Here is a 20,172-nt window from a genome sequence, read left to right on the forward strand (position 1 = left end):
CATGCTCTGAAAGGTATTGTAATCCCCCATTAACTACAGCTATAAAGTATTAAGGAATGAGAAAACTTCCGAGAATTAAAAACAGTTTCAACTATAATTATGCTCCACTTTGTGCAGAATCATAGAGTACTATAGGCAAAGAAGAAAAAACATTTTGTGGCTTCTTTGTGTACAGGGAAAGAGTACTAAACTTACTGGGGCAGACAAAACTATAAAAGTCCAATAGGAATTAGGGCCCAACTTTGCCTTCTTGGAATGCTGTCATACAAGCCCTGAATGTTGTGCAGTGACAATTTGTCCCATTCTTCAAGATAAGAAGTCACTTGTCCTTCAGGGATGAAGCAGGTGGAAATCAAAAATAAACACTCCATTCTACTCTGTACTACCCTGATGTTTAGATCCAGTGGCAGCTGGTGCTAAACAATTTTTTTTTTTTTTGGGGGGGGGGGGGGGTTAGGAACAAACCCCCCTGATCCACACTCAGCCCCTCCACAATGACAGTCAACCCTGCACTCACCCCTCCCGGCCAACCTGATCCACCTCCTGTCTCCTGTCCTGATTGGAGAAACCGGAAGACAATAGCGAATATGGATTCGCTAGTGTCACAAGTGGGTGGGTTCAGTCCTCTGCGTCCCAAGCCCAACCCTTTTCAAGACAAATAGCATCTCAGGCTTTATCCATGTGGCTTGACAAAAAAACCCTCAAACTCATAGAAACCTATGAGCTCTGGCACCCTGCATGTATCCCCGCATGCTAACTAGGGTGGCAGCGCCCCTGCGCCCCTAATGGACCGGCTGCTTCTGTTTAGATCTGGTGATCTGAATTTATCTACATGGTTTACTGGGGCACTCTCATCCTTGAATAAGGAACAAAAATGAAGATGGTCTCAAATTCTCTGGCCATTAACTAATCATGTAGAGCAGGCTAGACTGATTACCACAGTTTCTCATACCAAAATACATTCTTCGAGATGTGCAACAGCTGTTAGGACCCTTTCACACTGGGGCGGTTTGCAGGCGCTATTGCGTTAATAATAGCGCCTGCAAACCGACCCGAAAGTGCCGCTGCTTTGTCTCCTGTGTGAAAGCCCCAAGGGCTTTCACACTGGATCGGTGCGCTGGCAGGACGGGAAAAAAAGTCCTGCCAGCAGATCTTTGGAGCGGGGAAGGAGCGGTGTTTTGACCGCTCCTGCCCATTGAAATCAATGGGACAGCGCAGCTATACCGCCGGCAAAGCGCCTCTGCAGAGGCGCTTTTCGGTGGTTTTTAACCCTTTCTCAGCCGCTAGCGGGGGGTAAAACCGCCCCGCTAACGGCCGAATACCGACGGTAAAGCGCCATTGACAATAGCGGCGCTTTACCGCTGACGCCGCCCCCGCCCCAGTGTGAAAGGAGTTTTAGAGTAGACTGAGATGAAGCCTAAAACATGTGGATGGAAAAAATGGTTTAACCACTTACCTACTGGGCACTTTCACCCCCTTCATGACCAGGCCAATTTTCAGCTTTCAGCGCTGTCAAACTTTGAATGACAATTGTGTGGTCATGCAACACTACCCAAATTACATTTTTATCATTTTTTTGGAGACAAATAGAGATTTCATTTGGTGGTATTTAATAGCCACTGGATTTTTTGCTGACCAAAACAAGAAAAGACCGAAAATTTTGGGAAAATAAAATAAAAATGTTTTCTTAGTTTCTGTTATAAAATTCTGTAAATCAGTAATTTTTCTCCATCAATGTGCACTGATAGGCAGCATTGGTGGGCACTGTTGGGGCCCTGATTATCAGTGTAGATGTCCCCTGTGTGGATTAGCTCTCCTCTCAAGCGCGATCATCGTGAAGAAAGAATTGTCCATAACCGGCAAATCCTGTTTACACTGTGATTGGACACAGCTGGTCACATGGTAAAGAGCTGCTGTGATTGGCTCTTTACCCCATCTGTGATCGGCTGCGTCCAAAGGACCAAGAGGGAAGCGCGATCACGGGAGGACCTCATAGGACACCCTCCCGGCAATGTGCGACCGTGCTGTAGCTGTTATTCAGCTATAGTGCGGTCATGTAGGAGGTTAAAAGAAGGCTCTCTGTGTGCTTAGGGGTCCAGATTTCAGGTCTTTGCACTGGCCTTTAGATACAAATGATTCCTGAATGGTCACCTTGCCATATAATAAGCGTGCAATATTGCTTTTGCCAAGGTTGGTTTACAGAATAGCCAGGTCAATTCTGTGGTGATTTTAAGAGGCATTTTTAGAGTCTTTAATAGTTGCCTTGGAAGCTTGCAACCCCTTCCTGGGCCCGCTGACCAGGACTAACAAATGGTTAGTCCTAAAATCTTTAGCTCTTTCTAGATCAGTGGTTGCCGATCAGTGGTCCGTAGACCACTGATGGTTCAGGAGAAAGTTGTGGTGGTCCCCAAGGGTTCTGCCGCAAATAAACATTGTGGCAGATGTATACCGCTTAATGTTGTTTCCAGTGTTGTCAATACCGTCAGAACACATTGATACCCAATGTCTCCTCTGTAGTTCCAGCTCCTGTGAACTCAGAGGCAATAGTAAATCAGAGAGTGGGAAGTGAAGAAGGAGGGGACTTTTCAATGGCAGAGCCCATCACAGACTATGGGAGGGAGCACGGAGCTCAAGCACATGGCTGGATAAGGAGGTGAGATCCAATGATGAGTCTGTGTAATGCAGTAGTGTTATGCGGAGTGTGGGGGCAGAGAGCCAGAACATTGTGTGTATAATTGGGTGGCACAGTTGTGTAGTGGAGAGCACATTCACCTAGCAGTAAAAAGAGTCGTTGGTTCGAATCCCAACCACTACACTACCTGTGCCTGGAGTTTGAATGTTCTCCCTGTGCCTGCGTGGGTTTCCTCCCACACTCCAAAGACATGCTGGTAGGTAAATTGGCTCCTATCTAAAATTGTCCCTAGTATGTGTATGTATGAATGTGAGTTAGGGACCTTAGGATTGTAAGCTCCTTAAAGGGTAGGGACTGATGTGAATGTACAATGTATATGTAAAGTGCTGTGTAAATTGAGGGCACTATAGAAGTACCTGAAATAATAATAAGGCATGTAAAATTTATGTTAGTGGTCCGCCAGATTCAAAAATTGTGAATTTAGTGGTCCATGAGGTTCAAAAGTTTGGCAACCACTGTTATAGACAATTCAGGGGATATGTTCTGACAACTAAGCAGTGAAAAATCTTCTACCTTGGATTCTTAGGATCATCGCAAATAGAATGAAGGACTAATTCATGGGACCTAGGAAACGGAGATGCCACTTTCAGTAAATAGAGAGGATACGGGTTCAATATGACCCTATCCTGAAAAATGGTTAGGAAAGGTTCCTTGTTGGATAGAATCTGTAAATCCCCTAATCCTCCTGGCCATAGTGATAGCCAACAAAAGAGCTATTTTGAGTGTCAAAAAACGTAATGGCATATTTTTCATAGGTTCAAACGTTTGCCTGGTCAAGGCTTTCAGTACCTTAGATAAATCCCATGAGGGAAAACTTTACCCATGGAAGGAACTCTATCCCTTGTTAACAGAAATCTCTATACCAGAGGGTCCTGTGACAATCTTAAATCTAAAAATATGAACAAAGCTTCTAACACCTGCACCTGTAAAGGTGTTGTGCGACACAACTTTTTGTACTCCATCTTGGAGAAACTCAAGCACCATGGTAATTAAAAGGGAGGGTAACTTGCCTCTCTCCACACCACCTAGAAAACACTTTTCAAAACTTCACATACATTTTTTTTTTTCATCACCTTTCTACTTAATGGAAGAGTATTGATCACTCTTATCTGAACACCCTCTTTCCTTTAAAGTCGAACATGCAAAACTTTTTTTTTCCCCCCATTTTGGATACAGTAAGGGAGGGTTATAAGCACGGTTTAATTTTTTTTATTTTATGCCACCCATCCCATTGGGGAGATTCACCTTCACTTCCTGTCCCAGAGCCAAAACATGAACAGGGACACAGACAGCAATAAAAACTGACAGGTGTTCTAACCCCTCTACACTCTATCTAAAACTAAAAAGCTTTCCCTCCCACTGAAGAACCAAGCCGTCAACTGAAAGAATTCTGGACTGGAATAACAGGCTGGACCCTGAAGCAACAGATCTGGTCTGTTTGGCAGTTGATACAGGGGGAGAACAGAAACTTTTTTTATACAGATGTATAGCCATAAAAAAAGAAATAAAAAAAAAAAAGAAAAAAAGAAAGTTGAAAAAGAATAACATATAAAAAACAAACACATGAATCGAATCCCACCACAAGAGAACAGAAGCTTTCTTAAGAATGTATTTAATAACCTTCTCACAATGAGATATGTACATAATATTACAGGTAGAATACAGGGGATACAAATTATTTAATTCTGGCTAAAGCTGCTGCTCGTCTTTCTGTGTTCTGGAAGAGAGCTCTGATTAGACTCTTTACTTCATTGGTGGAGAACTCTGTAGCAAGGGGTCCTTTACCATCTGCCCACCTGAAGATTGGGAAAGAAAAGCACAAAGTGAGTTCAAGCGATCCTGCAGAGCAAAGCATTATTAGCAAAAAACTGCAGATATACAATTAGTTAGCAGTGCAGTGTTTTCTACTTCTGTCTGAGCAAAATCGCTGTACTGGTACGTCAGTACTTTGACGCTAAATATGGCAGTTAGCTGCCATAACCCTGGTATTTTCGGGAACTGCGTGCGTTTCTCTTTAAGATAAAAGTGGTCTCTGCGGCAGATTCGCCACAAGATCACTTTTATCAATGGCGGGAAAGGTGCCCAGCCCCCTCCAATAGTCTCCGCCGCTTACCAGAGCCGTCGGTAGTGGCGGAGACGATCGCATCTGCTCCTCACTGCCTGGATGCCGAGTGAGGGGAAGATGGCCCCCCCGCTCGGCTCCATAGCATTGGAGGGCAGAAGCAACGTCAAACGTCACCTCCGCCCAATGCTCTTAAAAAAGGAGAATTTTTTTTTCCTTCAAAATTTAATTTTTATTTTTTTATTTTTATTGCATTATTGTGTAAATGAGATTTGAGGTCTTTTTGACCCCAGATCTCATATTTCAGAGGTCCTGTTATGCTTTTTTTTTCTATTACAAGGGATGTTTACATCCCTTGTAATAGGAATAAAAGTGACCCAAATTTTTTATTTTTTTTTTTAAAACACAGTGTCAAAATAAAAAATAAAAAGTAAAATAAATAATAAAAAAAAAAATTTTAAAGCGCTCCATCCCGACAAGCTCACGCTCAGAAGCGAACGCATACGTGAGTAGCGCCGACACATGAAAACTGTGTTCAAACTACACATGTGAGATATCGCCGGGATCGTTAGAGCAAGAGCAATAATTCTAGCCCTAGACCTCCTCTAACACAAAACGGGTAACCTGAAGAAATTTTTAAACGTCGCCTATGGAGATTTTTAAGGGTAAAAGTTTGTTGCCATTCCACGAGCGGGCATGACATTTAGGGTATCAATTTACTCGGTGTAACATTATCTTTCACAATATAAAAAAAAATTGGGCTAACTTTACTGTTGTCTTATTTTTTAATTAAAAAAAAATATATTTTTTCCAAAATAAGGTGTGCTTGTAAGACTGCTGCGCAAATATGGTGTGACAGAAAGTATTGCAACGACTGCCATTTTATTCTCTAGAGTGTTAGGGGAAAAAAAAAAAATTATATTATAATATATATATATATATATATATATATATATATATATATATATATATATATATATATATATATATATATAATGTTTTTGGGTTCTAAGTAATTTTCTAGCAAAAATAAAAATGATTTTAACTTGTAAACACAGAGTCTAAAAAATAGGCTCGGCCCTTAAGTGGTTCATTTATATATTTGAAAGAAGGTTTATCAATGGAAGTGTCCATGTTTCTGCTTTGGGGATGGAGCCCAACAATAGTTTTAAAGGATACACTTTAAAACCTATTTAGCTTGGCTAAACCAAATACATTTTTTTCTACACTTTCTAAATAGTATCTGTCCCCTGAATGTACAGCTCAGTACAGAAATACTTACTTATAGTCCCTTCCAATGAACATACTAAAAAAAGAGAGGTTTGAAGCAGCTTTAGGTGAAATAGTGATTGCCTAAGCTCAACAATTTTTTTTATCAAAAAGGAAACCTGACACCTACCGATCAATGATCTCCTGCAGATTTGCTTGCAGAATGATCATAAGCTCTTTGAATTTCATCCACTTCTGTACATAGACCGGTACTTCCTCCTGGAACTTCTTGTTCTTGCCTTCTTCAAGAAGCGGTGTAAACACAAGGGGTCCCTCCTCCACCATGGTCCGGCACAGAGCATACAGTCGCTCTCCATCTTCTGTGGAGATGTCCTATCACACCAGAAAATTACACCAAAATCAAAAGTGACAAAATAAAACAAAAATAAAAAATAGCCAGGAAAATTAAATACAAAAACGTAGACGACAAATCTCAGTGCAGAGTCACAGTGGTATTAGTACATTTTAAATACATAAAAAATAAATATGTTTGCACTGACACCCCCGCCCCCCCACCACAAGCGTCTCTATTGTGCAGCCGTCACCAACCACCTACTGGGTGGTACATGGACTTTCCTTCTTGTCTACTTTAAACAACACCATTCGTACAGATCCTCCCCATGTATGAAGTGGTGATTCTGCTTCCTGCATCAGTCACCACACAGTGGGCAGGACCTGGCAGAAAGGAACAGTGATTCAGAACAACTGGATTCATTAATGAAATGTCAGACATTATGTATGTACTGGGAAATCTAGCTCCACTAGACATAATAGCGTGTACATAAATGCAAAGTGATATTAAAAGCCCCCCCGCTCCAAAACAAAACATGTTATACTCACCTGCTCTGGGCAGTGGTTTTGCACAGAGCAGCCCGATCCTCCTTTTCTCAGGTCCCCCACCGAAGTTCTTGGCCCCTCCCACCTGAGCAAGCAGCTTGCAATGGGGGCACCCAAGCAGGCTCTGTCCCGAGCCACAGCTCTGCTTGTCCATTTACACACAGAGCTGTGGCTCTGCCCAACTGCCTCTACCCCCTCATTGGCTCACTGGCTATGACTGACTCGTTACCAATGGCTCCCGCTGCTGTCTGAGCCGATGGGGGCCGAGAGTCCTTAGTTGGGGCTTAGTTGAGTATTAGAGGGGGGCTGCTGCACAGAGAAAGTTTTTTACAAGCATACTATGCATGAAGGTAAAAAACCATGAGCCGTTACAACCACTTTACCTAAACCTTTTCCAAGGAAGGATGCAATTAATGGCCTAATAAAATGCTCTGTTGCCTGGCTGTGTCTGCCTTCAATAATTTGAGTCACATTTTGAGTCACATACCCGAAACAAAGCAGGTTGGAGAAAGAAAGAAAGAAAGAAAGAAAGAAAGAAAGAAAGAAAGAAAGAAAGAAAGAAAGAAAGAAAGAAAGAAAGAAAGAAAGAAAGAAAGAAAGAAAGAAAGAAAGAAAGAAAGAAAGAAAGAAAGAAAGAAAGAAAGAAAGAAAGAAAGAAAGAAAGAAAAGAGATCCTTATCTCTATATCTGCTGGAGGCAAACAAAGCAAAGCACTGAAGCCTAAATCATGATTATTTTTTTTCTAAAACAACAAACATGCTTGGTATGGTATTGCAGAGAGTAGCCCCAAACCTCCTCCTTCTGGGGTGCCCCCACTGGCGTGGTCTACTACTCCTCTCCTGTGTCCATCTCCATAGTAGGCCACTTGCTATGGGGGCAGATTTACAGGCTTGCACCTGAGCCGGGGCTGTATTCAATCAATAAACACACAAAGCGCAGCTCAGCCCCACCCCCTCCTTGCGGGATTTGATTGACAGCAGCAGGAGCCATTGGTGACGAGAGGAACAGAGACCAGTGTCACTGCAGACTGGCACAGCACTGGATAAAGACAGGACTCAAGTAAGTTCATAGGGGGTGAGAGCACGTTCCTTGTCTGGAAAAAAGCCTAGGCTTATGACATCATGCACAGCTCTCTCTCTCAGGATGGGGGATGAGTCATAAGAGGGCCAATGAGAGCTGCAGAGCTGGATGTGTGCCTCTGTGTAAATCCAGGAAGTTATCAGGCAGCAGCTTCAGCTGCACACAGTTAAAATGGATGCAGCCAGACCCAGTGGAGGGAGATTTCTGCAGCATATTTGGCAAGTACAGAATCACAGTATATATAAAATAATATGCAAAGTGGTTGGAGGGAAGCTTCAGAATGGCAAAGATGTTTTTATTACAAAAATTTCCTCGTTAAGGTAAAAAATGTTTTGTCTTTAGCACCACTTAAGCAGAGAACAAACACTCTTGAAAGGAAAGGGCCAGCAATTGCAGCCTACACAAAGCTCTCATGACAATGCCTCACATTTTTTTTTCTTTAGCCCATGCAGGGGAAGACAATAGGTTCATTTTAACACACATACTTGCCTCCATTTTACTGCCTTGCTGCTCTGTACAGACAACAGGAGCAAGTGAACGTCCTGTGTAAGCTACAAGTTGCCAAAACTGTACGTCAGACGTGGCTATGGACTCTGCGTGTGACAATGCCAAAGTCACATGCAGATGTACAGGGTATTTCCTTTAGCACCCGACACCGAATGGAAATTTAAACACATTCTGCTTCCATGCACAGAATTTTAAATTAATACAAGGTGTAATCTGACAAGGTGGAGCGTTGGAGAAGAGAGGCAATGATGTCACAGTCACCACCTTGGCCAAACAGAAAACACCTTGTATTCAATGAAAACCAGACGTTCTGCAAGTGGTGGCAGTGCCAAAATAAGTGACCCCCTGTGGTCAGCGTGCAGAGGGATCCAGAAGATAGCAGCTATCTCTGTAGTAACACTAGACTACCACAATGATTGGCAGCTGCCCCAGAGGTACGAAATATGCACACTTTGTGCAATACAGATCGTATCTGGAGTTCAGCTTTAACTATATGCTGCACAGATAAAAAGCACAAGTTTGATGTAAGAATGAGAGGCCCAAAGAATTTCCCTTCCTAAAATGGTTTAAATAGCAATGCACAGATGAGAACCAGACACAAGCAAGAATGAGCTCTCTTGCTACAGTATATATTATGGGTCATAAATAGGAGACTTAAAGTGGATCTAAAGCCTTAAAGCAGAACTCCACCCAAAAGGGGAAGATCCGCTTTAAGTCACCCTCCCCTGCCACATTTGGCATGTCATTTTTTTTTGAAGGGGGGGGGGGGCAGATACCTAGTTCTAATTCTCCCCTCCCTCCCCACAGACTTCAGGACCATTCACAAAGAGCAGCACAGCATCCGACTGTGCAGCCAAAAGCAGCATTGCTGGCTGCCCAGTTAGGATGTCGGCGCGGGGAACCCAAAGGCTAGTGAAAAACTAGCCCAGGTGAGGCCGATCCCTGGACAGGCAAGTGTCCTTTTATTAAAAGAAATTGCTGACTTGCCGACTACTGAATTGCTGACTAGATAGCTGCTGACTTCATTGTATTGTTCCCCAAGAGTGAACCTCCTCTTTAAGGTTTTTTTTTTACCTTAAAGTGATCGTAAAGCCTCGTTTTTTTTTTCCTTTAAAAATAACAAACATGTTATACTTGCCTGATCTGTTGCAGTGGATTTACACAGAGAAGCCTGAATCCTCCTCTTCTTGGGTCCCTCTTCTGTGATCCTGGCCTCTCCCCCCTGTTCAGTGCCCCCCACAGTAAGCAGCTTGCTATGGGGGCACCTGAGACGAGTCATAGCACAGAGCCCCGGCCCCCTCTCTCCCCCAATTGGTTAGCTGACTTTAAATGACAGTAGCGGGAGCCAATGGCGCCACCGCTGTGTCTCAGCCAATCAGGAAGGAGAATCTCGGACGGCTGAGATACTCGTGGACATTACTGGACAGAGAGGGACCTCAGGTAAGTATTAGGGGGGCTGCTGCACACAGAAGCCTTTTTATCTTAATGCATAGAATGCATTAAGATAAAAGAAAAAACCTTCTGCCTTTACAACCACTTTAATGCATTCTCTGCATTAAAGTGGTAGTAAAGTCTAACTTTAGAGTCATACCTACCGGTAAGCCTATAATAAGGCTTGCCTGTAGGTACAGTAAATATCTCCCTAACGTGCACCATTTAGGACATGTTTACTTTAGTTGCAGACGGTGAAATCACCACTGCATGCGCACTGCACTCTCAATGGATGACATGCTGTCCATTTGACAGTGCTGTGCTGCGGCCATGACTCCTATGCACATGTGTGAGAGTGACGTCATCGTGACTCAGCCAAACGGCCGAAGCCCGCGAAGGAAGACAGTGTGAAGACGGAAGCAGTGACAGTGTGCCATTGGAGGGCCTTCATTTTAAGGTAAGTCTTTCATAATGTGCTACTGTGAGATGCATACTAGCACATTATGACATTATCTTGCAGGGACCAGATTTTTTTTTGGTCTGTCAGTACTTTACTACAACGTTAAAGTAAAAAAAAAAAAAAACCGCTGTGTCCCGCATCACCCCCCCCCCCCATTTATACTTAACTGAGCCCGATCTCGACCCAGCGCTATGCACAAGAGCAGCCACTCTCTCCTCTCTCCCTCCTCACAGGCAGATTGATAGCACTGGGAGCCATTGGCTCTTACTGCCGTCAATCAAATCCTATGACAAATGAGCATGGGGCGGGTCAAAGCCTCACTGTCTGTGTCGATGGTGTTCGGGTCCACGAGTACCCCCCCTTAGCAAGCAGCTGGCTGGTGGGGGTACTTGGCCTGGCAGGAAGAGCAAGGAGCGCCAGCAGAGGACCCCAGAGAAGGAGGATTGGAGAAAATCATTGCACAGAGCAGGTAGGTATGACATTTTTTTTTTTCTTAAAATTTAAGATTTAGAAATTCTTTAAAATTCGTAATTTTGCTAACTATTTTCCTGACAATATTGTACAAGGTATGCTACAGAGTGCTATAAATATGTAGGCATCAGAAAAAGACCATGTACACTATGGAAAGAAAAGTGAACGTTTCTAGCCTGCTCATGTTTCATGAACGTCTCCCACTATTTTCATGTACAGCGTCACTCACTTATGACAGCTTTCACAAGAATGAGCAGTGCAATAACATTTCAGTAATGAGAATTGGAAACTCGCTTCCGATGACCTAGTACTTGGAAATAATTATAATGACATATGCATGGGCAGGTAGTCATTATTTTCTATTCATGCTCAAACCTCAAGATTATATGGAGTGAGAACTGTGCGTGGAAACCATCCGGAAAAAGCAAGGATTATGAATTAAAATCGACGGATTCATAACGTTTCAGTTGTGTGGGTATTTATAGCTAGGTAATAAGCATTTTCTCCTCCTATCTTGAGGTGTTCAAAAATATATACAGTATCTCACAAAAGTGAGTACACCCCTCACATTTTTGTAAATATTTTATTCTATCTTTTCATGTAACAACACTTAAGAAATGACACTTTGCTACAATGTAAAGTAGTGAGTGTACAGCTTGTATAACAGTGTACATTTGCTGTCCCCTCAAAATAACTCAACACACAGCCATTAATGTCTAAACCGCTGGCAACAAAAGTAAGTACACCTCCTAAGTGAAAATGTCCAAATTGCGCCCAATTAGCCATTTTCCCTCTCCGGTGTCATGTGACTCATTAGTGTTAGAAGGTCTCAGGTGTACATGGGGAGCAGGTGTGTCAAATTTGATGTTATCGCTCTCACTCTCTCATACTGGTCACTGGAAGTTCAACATTTCACCTCATGGCAAAGAACTCTCTGAGGATCTGAAAAAAAGAACTGTTGCTCTACATAAAGGTGGCCTAGGTTATAAGAAGATTGCCAAGACCCTGAAACTGAGCTGCAGCATGGTGGCCAAGACCATACAGCAGTTTAACAGGACAGGTTCCACTCAGAACAGGCCTCGTAATGGTTGACCAAAGAGTTTACGTGCTCAGCATCATATCCAGAGGGTGTCTTTGGGAAATAGACGTATGAGTGCTTCCAGCATACCTGCAGAGGTTAAAGGGGAGGGGGGGGGGGGGGGGGTCAGAGCTCAGACCATATGCCGCACACTGCATCAAATTGGTCTGCATGGCTGTCGTCCCTGAAGGAAGCCTCTTCTAAAGATGATGCACAAGAAAGCCTGCAAACCGTTTGCTGAAGACAAGCAGATTAAGAACATGGTTTACCGGACCCATGTCCTGTGGCCTGATGAGACCAAGATAAGCTTATTTGGTTCAGATGGTGTCAAGCCTGTGTGGCGGCAAAACAAATTAGGAGTACAAAAAGACAAGTGTGTCTTGCCTACAGTCAAGCATGGTGGTGGGAGTGTCATGGTCTGGGGCTGCATGAGTGCTGCCGGCACTGGGGAGCTACAGTTTATTGAGGGAACCATGAATGCCAACATGTACTGTGACATACTGAAGCAGAGCATGATCCCTTCACTTCGGAGACAGGGCCACAGGGCAGTATTCCAACATAACGACCCCAAACACACCTCCAAGACGACCACTGCCATGCTAAAGAAGCTGAGGGTAAAGGTGATGGACTGGTCAAGCATGTCTCCAGACCGAAACCCTACTGAGCATCTGAGGGGCATCCTCAAACGGAAGGTGGAGGAGCGCAAGGTCTCCAGCTCTGTGATGTCATCATGGAGGAGTGCACGAGGACTCCAGTGGCAACCTGTGAAGCTCTGGTGAACTCCATGCCCAAGAGGGTTAAAGGCAGTGCTGGAAAATAATGGTGGCCACACAAAATATTGACACTTTGGGCCCAATTTGGACATTTTCACTTAGGGGTTTACTCACATTTGTTGCCAGTGGTTTAGACATTAACGGCTGTGTGTTGAGTTATTTTGAGGGGACAGCACATTTACACTGTTATACAAGCTGTACACTCACTACTTTACATTGTAGCAAAGTGTCATTTCTTCAATGTAGTCACAAGAAAAGATAGAATAAAATATTTACAAAAATGTGAGGGGTGTACTCACTTTTGTGAGATACTGTATACTGTAGAGCTATTGCAAATGGCAACCATCTTCCCAAGATCTACCAAAGAATTAATAAAACATGGTGGCCACCCATAGATGTAGTCATTAAAACCATGTACAAAGTAACAATGTAAAGCACACTGACCCCCAACCAACTAGACTGCAAAGTCAGCTGTCTATAGAAAATCGTACTGTATTTGAAAATGAACTGGCATGCTATAAAGCCCAACTATTCCTTGCAGTGGGGCTGCTCTTGCACTGCAAGGGTTAAATGTTCATTTATGTCTAGGGGACAGGAAAAGCAGTTTTACTTCAATGATCCTCCACTCCCCCAGCACACAGCGCTTTTCCATCTCCAGCAGTGGACTGTTCCCGGTGTCCTCAGGTCCAATACAGGTCTATGGGCTCTGCATCTCAATGAAGTCAGAGAGCATCAAACCACCAAAGCACAGAGGAGAAGAGGCTGTGGGGACCAGTCTTGCAGCACGGAGAAGCTTGCGGGAGTGAAGGATTGGGAAAATAAAACTGATTTTCTTGTTCCCCTAGACCCAAATAAGCATTTCACCCCTGCAGTGGGGATTTCAACATACCCCGTAGCTCAACTTAAAGCAGAATGTCACCCAAAGGGGGAAGTTTTGATTTTCTGCCTCCTACCTCCCTGCTGAATCACCTTTTGGAATCACATAAATGCTGATTGCTCAGTTCTCAGTTTTTAAGCAGATAGCAGTAACGGTCAGTCACCGCTCAGCCCTCTAGCGCTCACTTGAGTGCCAGGCTGTACAGGGGGCTGTAGTAGATGTCTCTGGCTCTCAGCAGCATGCAGAGAGGCTGAGACAGCTGTCAGTCAGGTATCTGGGTGGATCCTGACCATCAAGTTGGGATCCTTCCAGAGCCTGGTATCGACTCTGTGACATTAGTCAAGAGCGGGCTTTAGCTGTATTGGGGTCAGAAATACATGAATGCAGAAATAAGTGCATTCTTGTGACGCAGAAGAGATCCATGGCCAAAAAAGCTTCTCTTTTAACCAAAATTTCTCAGCAAATAATTTGGAATTTCCCTCATACTGCACCTTCATCACAATAAATCCGACCCAGTTTAGCAATTAAACCCCCTCAGTAGAATCAGCAACCGTGTGCTTACATGGAGATCAGCATCAACAAACCACCATGCTCAGATTGCATTTTCCATGAACCTTTGTCACACATTTCTTTAATGGATAACAAGGGAGTAGAAAAAGAGCTCTGTTTTATTATCTGTTATCTGTTTTATTAATGACTTGTTCTGCAATACTTTATTAATGACTTGTTCTGCAATACAAACAGCAGCCAGGTCTCTCCTGCACAACATTTCCTTACCTCTGCGTAATGAGTTTGAGAACGGATTAAAAAAAAAGGTAATGACATGGAAGGGCAAAAGTTGTGAAGGGAAGCGCTAGCACACACAAGCAGGCTTATGAGAAACAGCACTTGTCCTTAAGGCCAACACAGGAACATATCTGCCTTCAGTACTACTGTTACCTTCAAGTGGAACTTTAGGGCTCGTTCACACCACATGTGCATGAAAACTGATGGGAAAACCACACAGATTTAATTTGCAGACACACCAGTTTCACATCAGTTTAAATGTGCGTCAGTTATGTGTCCTATTCACACCAATGTTGATGTTATGTCAGGTTTTTTTTTCCCCAACCAGAAAACTGCATATACTTTGCAGATCCTACACAGAAAAAAATTGTGAAACCAGTGTTGTGAACAGGGCACATTGAGAACAATTGTTTTTTTTTTGTGCCCTTGCAGAACACGTGCAGAAAAACGGATGTCTCTGCACCATGGTGTGAATGAGGCCTTACCCATAACAAGTTGATAAAAATAATGTTCTTTAGCAAGGAACACATATTCCACAATAATAATTATGCTACCAAAATTAGTGTGTGTTGTAAATTGCCTCCAGCATGGTTACTGTTTCTTCTTGCTGGAGGCTGCCATTTTGCTGAAGCCCAGAGCCCCTGAGCAACAGTAAATCTTTAGGCTGACAGCAGATCAACCTCCACAAATTTGGCACAGAGCCTAAAAATAAGAAGCAAATGAGCATGTGCAGAGCATTGGGAAACAGTGCATTACTGGATTTTAAACAGTACAGGCACTTATTTTAAATATTTTACATAGCTATACCTGCAAAAAAGGTCAGCATGAAGTGATCTAGCAGGACTTTATTTTCTGACTAAAGTTCCACTTTAACGTGGAACTAAACCTATTTAACGGTTTCCCAAAACATTTTTCATTCAAGGCACGCCATGAACAACAACTGTCATATTTGCTTTTGCTCTCAACTGAACTGTAAAGCCATAAAACAGCCGGTGTTATAACTGATCACATGTGCAGTGCCATGGCTAAGATGGCAGCTTCTTTGGCTGTAAAGTATAGGAGGGTTTAGCTAGTTTTGCTTTAAGCATTTTTCAGGCTAAGAACCCATTTTCATTTTTGGGTAGGCAAAAGTGGGCTGAAACACTGGCCAATTCTTTTCTCTCTCAGAAATTCAATTGGCAAGATTTTTTTAAAAGCAGTTTGTTCCCTTGTTATTATATAGGATTAATATAGTGCCAAAAGTTTCTATATAGTCAAATCAAAGGTATCCTTACCTTATAGCTGGATCCCACCCTCCACTAGATTGCTTACCATAAGAGAGACCACAGGTAAAGAGTGACACCATCAAATCTCTTAGTAAAGGACACATTAACTGGGTGGGACTTCTGATGGTATCATCTTAACATTGGAAGTCCAGAGAGAGATATAAGCTAGTGTGCGTTATAACTTGTTAGCAACAACAAACAACCTGGAGTTCAGCTTTAAGCACATTAGTGGATGGATGAAGAAAGGATAGGGATGGGTATAAGGAAAAAAAGGAGTCGAAATTCAAGCAAAAAAGAAAAAATTTCTAAATAATTGTACCTTACCTGCAAAGCAGTGATTTTGCTGATCATTTCTGTGATGGCCGTGTTAAGCAAGGTGCCCATAGCTTTGCAGTATAAACCCACAGGAAGAACGTCCTGCCACACCTTTCCCAAACGACTCAGCTGATGGATAACCTGTGAAATATGGAACCAACAGACACATTGCTAAACTTTGTGCAAGCACTCCTCTTAGGGCTGTCACCACTGAATAGACATGAAAACTGTCAGTGTGGTGGGCAAAGCCCCCCAAAAAAATATTACAGTGTGAGGAACTAGACTGCATGAAAATGCCTCACCTACTGCAAGGGAGGGAGGCTAAAGGGGTCCAGCTTCCCACACGTGTAAAGATTTGGTTGTACAATCTAAGTTTAGACATACTAGCACATTATGAAAGACTTACCTTAGAACAAAGCCCTTCAGTGGTGCGCTGATAGGGCTTCCATCTCCACCCTCGGCCATTCAAACAGCCTATCTGGCCGTTTGAATGGTCGAGTCATGATGACGACACGGCATCTCAATGCCGTCCCAGTACAGAGCGCATGTGCTGGTGACATCACTGGCTGCGACTATTGTAAATACAATGGATATAAAAAGTCTACACACCCCTGTTAAAACGTCAGGTTTCTGTGATGTAAAAAAATTAGACAAAGCCAAATCATTTCAGAATCTTTTCAACCTTTAATGTGACCTATAAACTGTACAACTCAACTGAAAAACAAAACAGAAATCTTTTTTTTTTTTTTTGGGGGGGGGGGGGTTAAAAAAATAATGTGGTTGCATAAGTGTGCACACCCTCGATTAACTGGGGATGTAGCAGTGTTCACATTCAAACTCATGTTAAATAGGAGTCAGTACACACCTGCCATCTGACAGATTTGGAATGTTTTTGGTAAAAAGGGTGGGCAAACATTGCCAAGTTAAGATGTGCCATGCTGATCGACTCATACCCAAAAAGACTGAGTGTTGTAATAAAATCAAAAGGTGCTTCAACAAAGTATTAGTTTAAGGGTGTGCACACTTATGCAACCATTATTTTAGTTTTTTATTTTTACTTCCCTCCACCTAAAAGATTTCAGTTTGTTGTTAAACTGAGTTGAACAGTTTATAGGTCACATTAAAAGGTGGGAAAAGTCCTGAAATGATTTATCATTTTTTTTTACATCATAGAAACTTGACATTTTAACAGGGGTGTGTAGACTTTGTATATCCACTGTATCTCCTGAACAACGCATGTTTAGGAGATAATTTACTGTACCTACAGGTAAGCCTCATTACAGGCTTACCTGTAAGTACAAGTAAATAAGGAGGGCTTTACTGCCACTTTAAACCTTTCATTACAATCGGATTATAAAATCAATGTTCCTCACAGCCACACATTTAAATCTAAAAGTACAATTCCTCTTTAGATTAACTTAACAACTGTAAAGTGCCAGGGCATACCTGATTGCATGTATTTTGAACTGATTGTTTCCAAAGGCCTTAAAGCAAATATGTGGCTAGCTTAAAATACCAAAAACAAAAAGCCCCGAGCAAAGAAAAGTTCATTCTTGCCTGCGATCGGTCTTGCACTCGAGAAATATATATGCTAGAACAATCTTTAACATCTGACACATTTTTCTGTGTTTCGGATTCTTATTCATTGCTGCAGTCAGTGGAGTGATCTTCTGACCCCCATGTCACCGCTGTGCTCCGTAATGGAAGAATCCACAGGGTGCAGCAGGGGACCAGGAATCTGACACTACGGAAAATTCACTGGTGGGTGACGCAAGTATGAACTGTTATGTGCAGGCAGCACAACAAACTAGTTAAAGTACTAACGGATGCGGCCTCTGTGTGCTGTACTATACTGTAGCAGCATTTAGCTACATATAGTATGTTGTGTTAAGTCCCACAGCAGTGTGGTTGAGTTCCCGTCTGCTGAAGGAACTAAATCAAGTTGGCCTGAATGCTTCTCTGCCATTCAGAAGGCGGCTTGTATTTTTGTTGATGAATACAAGGCTTCATCTGATTGGCTGCGGTATAAATCACATCATCCACCCGCCTCTCCACCTCAGCCAATCAGAAGCCTTGTATTTGTTGGTAAAAATACAAGGCTTCTCCTGAAATGGCAGAGAAGCATTTAGGCTGACTCAATTTAGTTTCGGCAGCAGACAGGAAGTGTCTCTTAAAAGAGAAGCAAAGGATTTATTTATTTTTTTTAAGAATCATACTTACCTCGGTGGATACAGCATCGGTCCGAACCTGCATCTGTCTGCCGGCGCCTCGACACTGAGAACTGAGCGATCGAACATCACCGATCACTCGGTTTTCAGCGCTCCCTGAGCAGAGAAGTGCTGACTGTCAGTCACAACTCTCTGCTCTGCCCCCTCCTCCCTCACTGGAGCGCTGAGCTGTGGAGGGGTGGGAGCGGCCGGCTCAGTCTCTCAGCGGCTCGCCGAGAGTCTGAGCCGGGTGTCAGTCCAGGCACCTGGCGGATCCAGACTTTGTCGCGATGCCTGGACATCTGTGACGTCAGCAGAGCTTTGGCTGGACTCCTCCGTTAAATAAGTTACATTGTTGCAGGACACACCACCTCTTACAGTATGTAGTTGATGCTACTACAGTATAGTCCAGTGCAAACAGCGGCTGCATCAGTTAGTAATGGATATAGTTCGTTTGAGCCAGTAAGCCTGGATCTCTACTTTAAAAACAGCATATCAGGTTATTTTTCAACCACAATTCTTAAACGAAACCTTATGCTGAGACAGAGAAGTCCGTTCTCACCTGTCGTATCGCCTTATGGGCTGCAGTATAATTGTCTTCATCCTCCATATTGCTGAAAGATCTAGCATTTGATAAGCGGTCGAGTAGCTCATCTTTCTGGGTACGCATCTGTGCCAGAAAAGTCTCTGTGCCTTTGTAGGAATAAAAAGAATATTAACCACATGTACAAACTACAAAGTATAAAGGAATAGTCTAATCAAAACTAAATCAAAATATACAGGTCTTATTAGTAATGCCCACCTAGTCGTCTGTAGCCAGGTACCATGTCAACAAAAGTAGCCGCTCCATCGCTGAGCGGAGAAGGAAGATGATAGCGGAACTGGTGCCCGAGCGTTAGTAGGTGATGTGCTATGTACATGCAGTTGTTGTGGTGAATGGCAGACAGCTGAGGAAGTTTCTGTAGGTTCTGTCTGTAAATTAAGAACATTCAGAATTTGATTGCAGTAGTAGCAAGATGAAGAAATACTGCGCACAAACAAAATATAATCTGAACTAAGCCTGACCCTTCAATGCTCCCTTTACAGATACCTGCTCAGGAATTTACACACTAAGCCATCAGCATCCCTGCAGCTGCTCCAGGGATTTAAAATCCCTGCTCTTTTCTCCATATGCACTTCCAGGACAGACCAGATGGATTCCCGATTGGTCAGCACCTCCACTGGCCACAATCCAACTGGTCCATCCTGGAATCATCGACGGAGAAAAGAGAGAAGAGCGGAGATTTAAACTCCCTGGACCACTGGAGTGACTGCGGGGGGTGCTGGGACATATACAGCAGGAACTGGTGGGGAGGGTGTCTGGTGTTAGTTCATCTTTACATTTATTCTGTAAAGCTGAACCAACCCATTAAAAGTTTACGTATAGCTTTTTTCGCAGTTTTTGTAGAGTAGGGAAGGGTTAAAACCCATCACTTTATTTTCTTCTGCTGTGTCCCATTAGGAAAGATTTCTCTTCATTTACTAGCCTGGAGACACAACAGGAAGTGAGAGAAACTCCCCTCTAATTCAGTTGTTACCTGATGAGGTATCCCCATTGGAAGATTTACCCTTACCTCCTCCTCTTATGTGAGAGCTCAAAAATTTTGGAATTCTCACCACTTTCTGCCACCGGGATAACGGCCATCAGACATACAGTGACATGGATCCTCCAGAACAATGACTCACCAGCAATGAAAACTTAACAATAGCTTTGAACCCTCACCTCTCTATCGAAAACGTACACAAAGTTTTAGCTATTTCTTCACTAGGTCTTTCAGGGATATACAGTATAAGGGAACCTGGGACTGAAAGTCATAGAAAAGTAAGGATTTTAACCTATAAATTCATCACAAGACCTAAATTATCTTAAAAGTGTAACTATGAGCAATATAAAAACGCCATATAGCTTACAATCTGTCATTCACATTTAAAAAACACAGCAGTTTCTTTTCTGAGCTCCCTTGTAAAATCGTTTCATTGCTACAGTAATTCCAGTAGATTTTTTTTCCCACACTTTCTCTAA

At 42.9% G+C, this 20,172-nt stretch overlaps 1 protein-coding gene across 1 annotated transcript in view; it reads right to left on the minus strand.

The window, feature by feature from the left end:
• Window positions 1-4,288: 4,288 nt before the first annotated feature.
• The window catches only part of ZW10 (zw10 kinetochore protein), a 63,936-nt gene continuing 48,052 nt past the window's right edge, over window positions 4,289-20,172 (minus strand). Inside the window, exons 12-16 of the mRNA XM_073603098.1 lie at window positions 18,913-19,082; window positions 18,673-18,803; window positions 15,913-16,044; window positions 6,154-6,356; window positions 4,289-4,488 (exon numbers count right to left, since the gene is read on the minus strand). Coding sequence (XP_073459199.1) covers window positions 4,368-4,488; window positions 6,154-6,356; window positions 15,913-16,044; window positions 18,673-18,803; window positions 18,913-19,082 — 757 coding nt within the window. The 3' untranslated portion in view covers window positions 4,289-4,367. The remainder of the gene's footprint in view (window positions 4,489-6,153; window positions 6,357-15,912; window positions 16,045-18,672; window positions 18,804-18,912; window positions 19,083-20,172) is intronic.

Source organism: Aquarana catesbeiana, linkage group LG10 (assembly GCF_042186555.1).
Source record: "Aquarana catesbeiana isolate 2022-GZ linkage group LG10, ASM4218655v1, whole genome shotgun sequence".
Classification (NCBI taxonomy): Eukaryota; Metazoa; Chordata; class Amphibia; order Anura; family Ranidae; genus Aquarana; species Aquarana catesbeiana.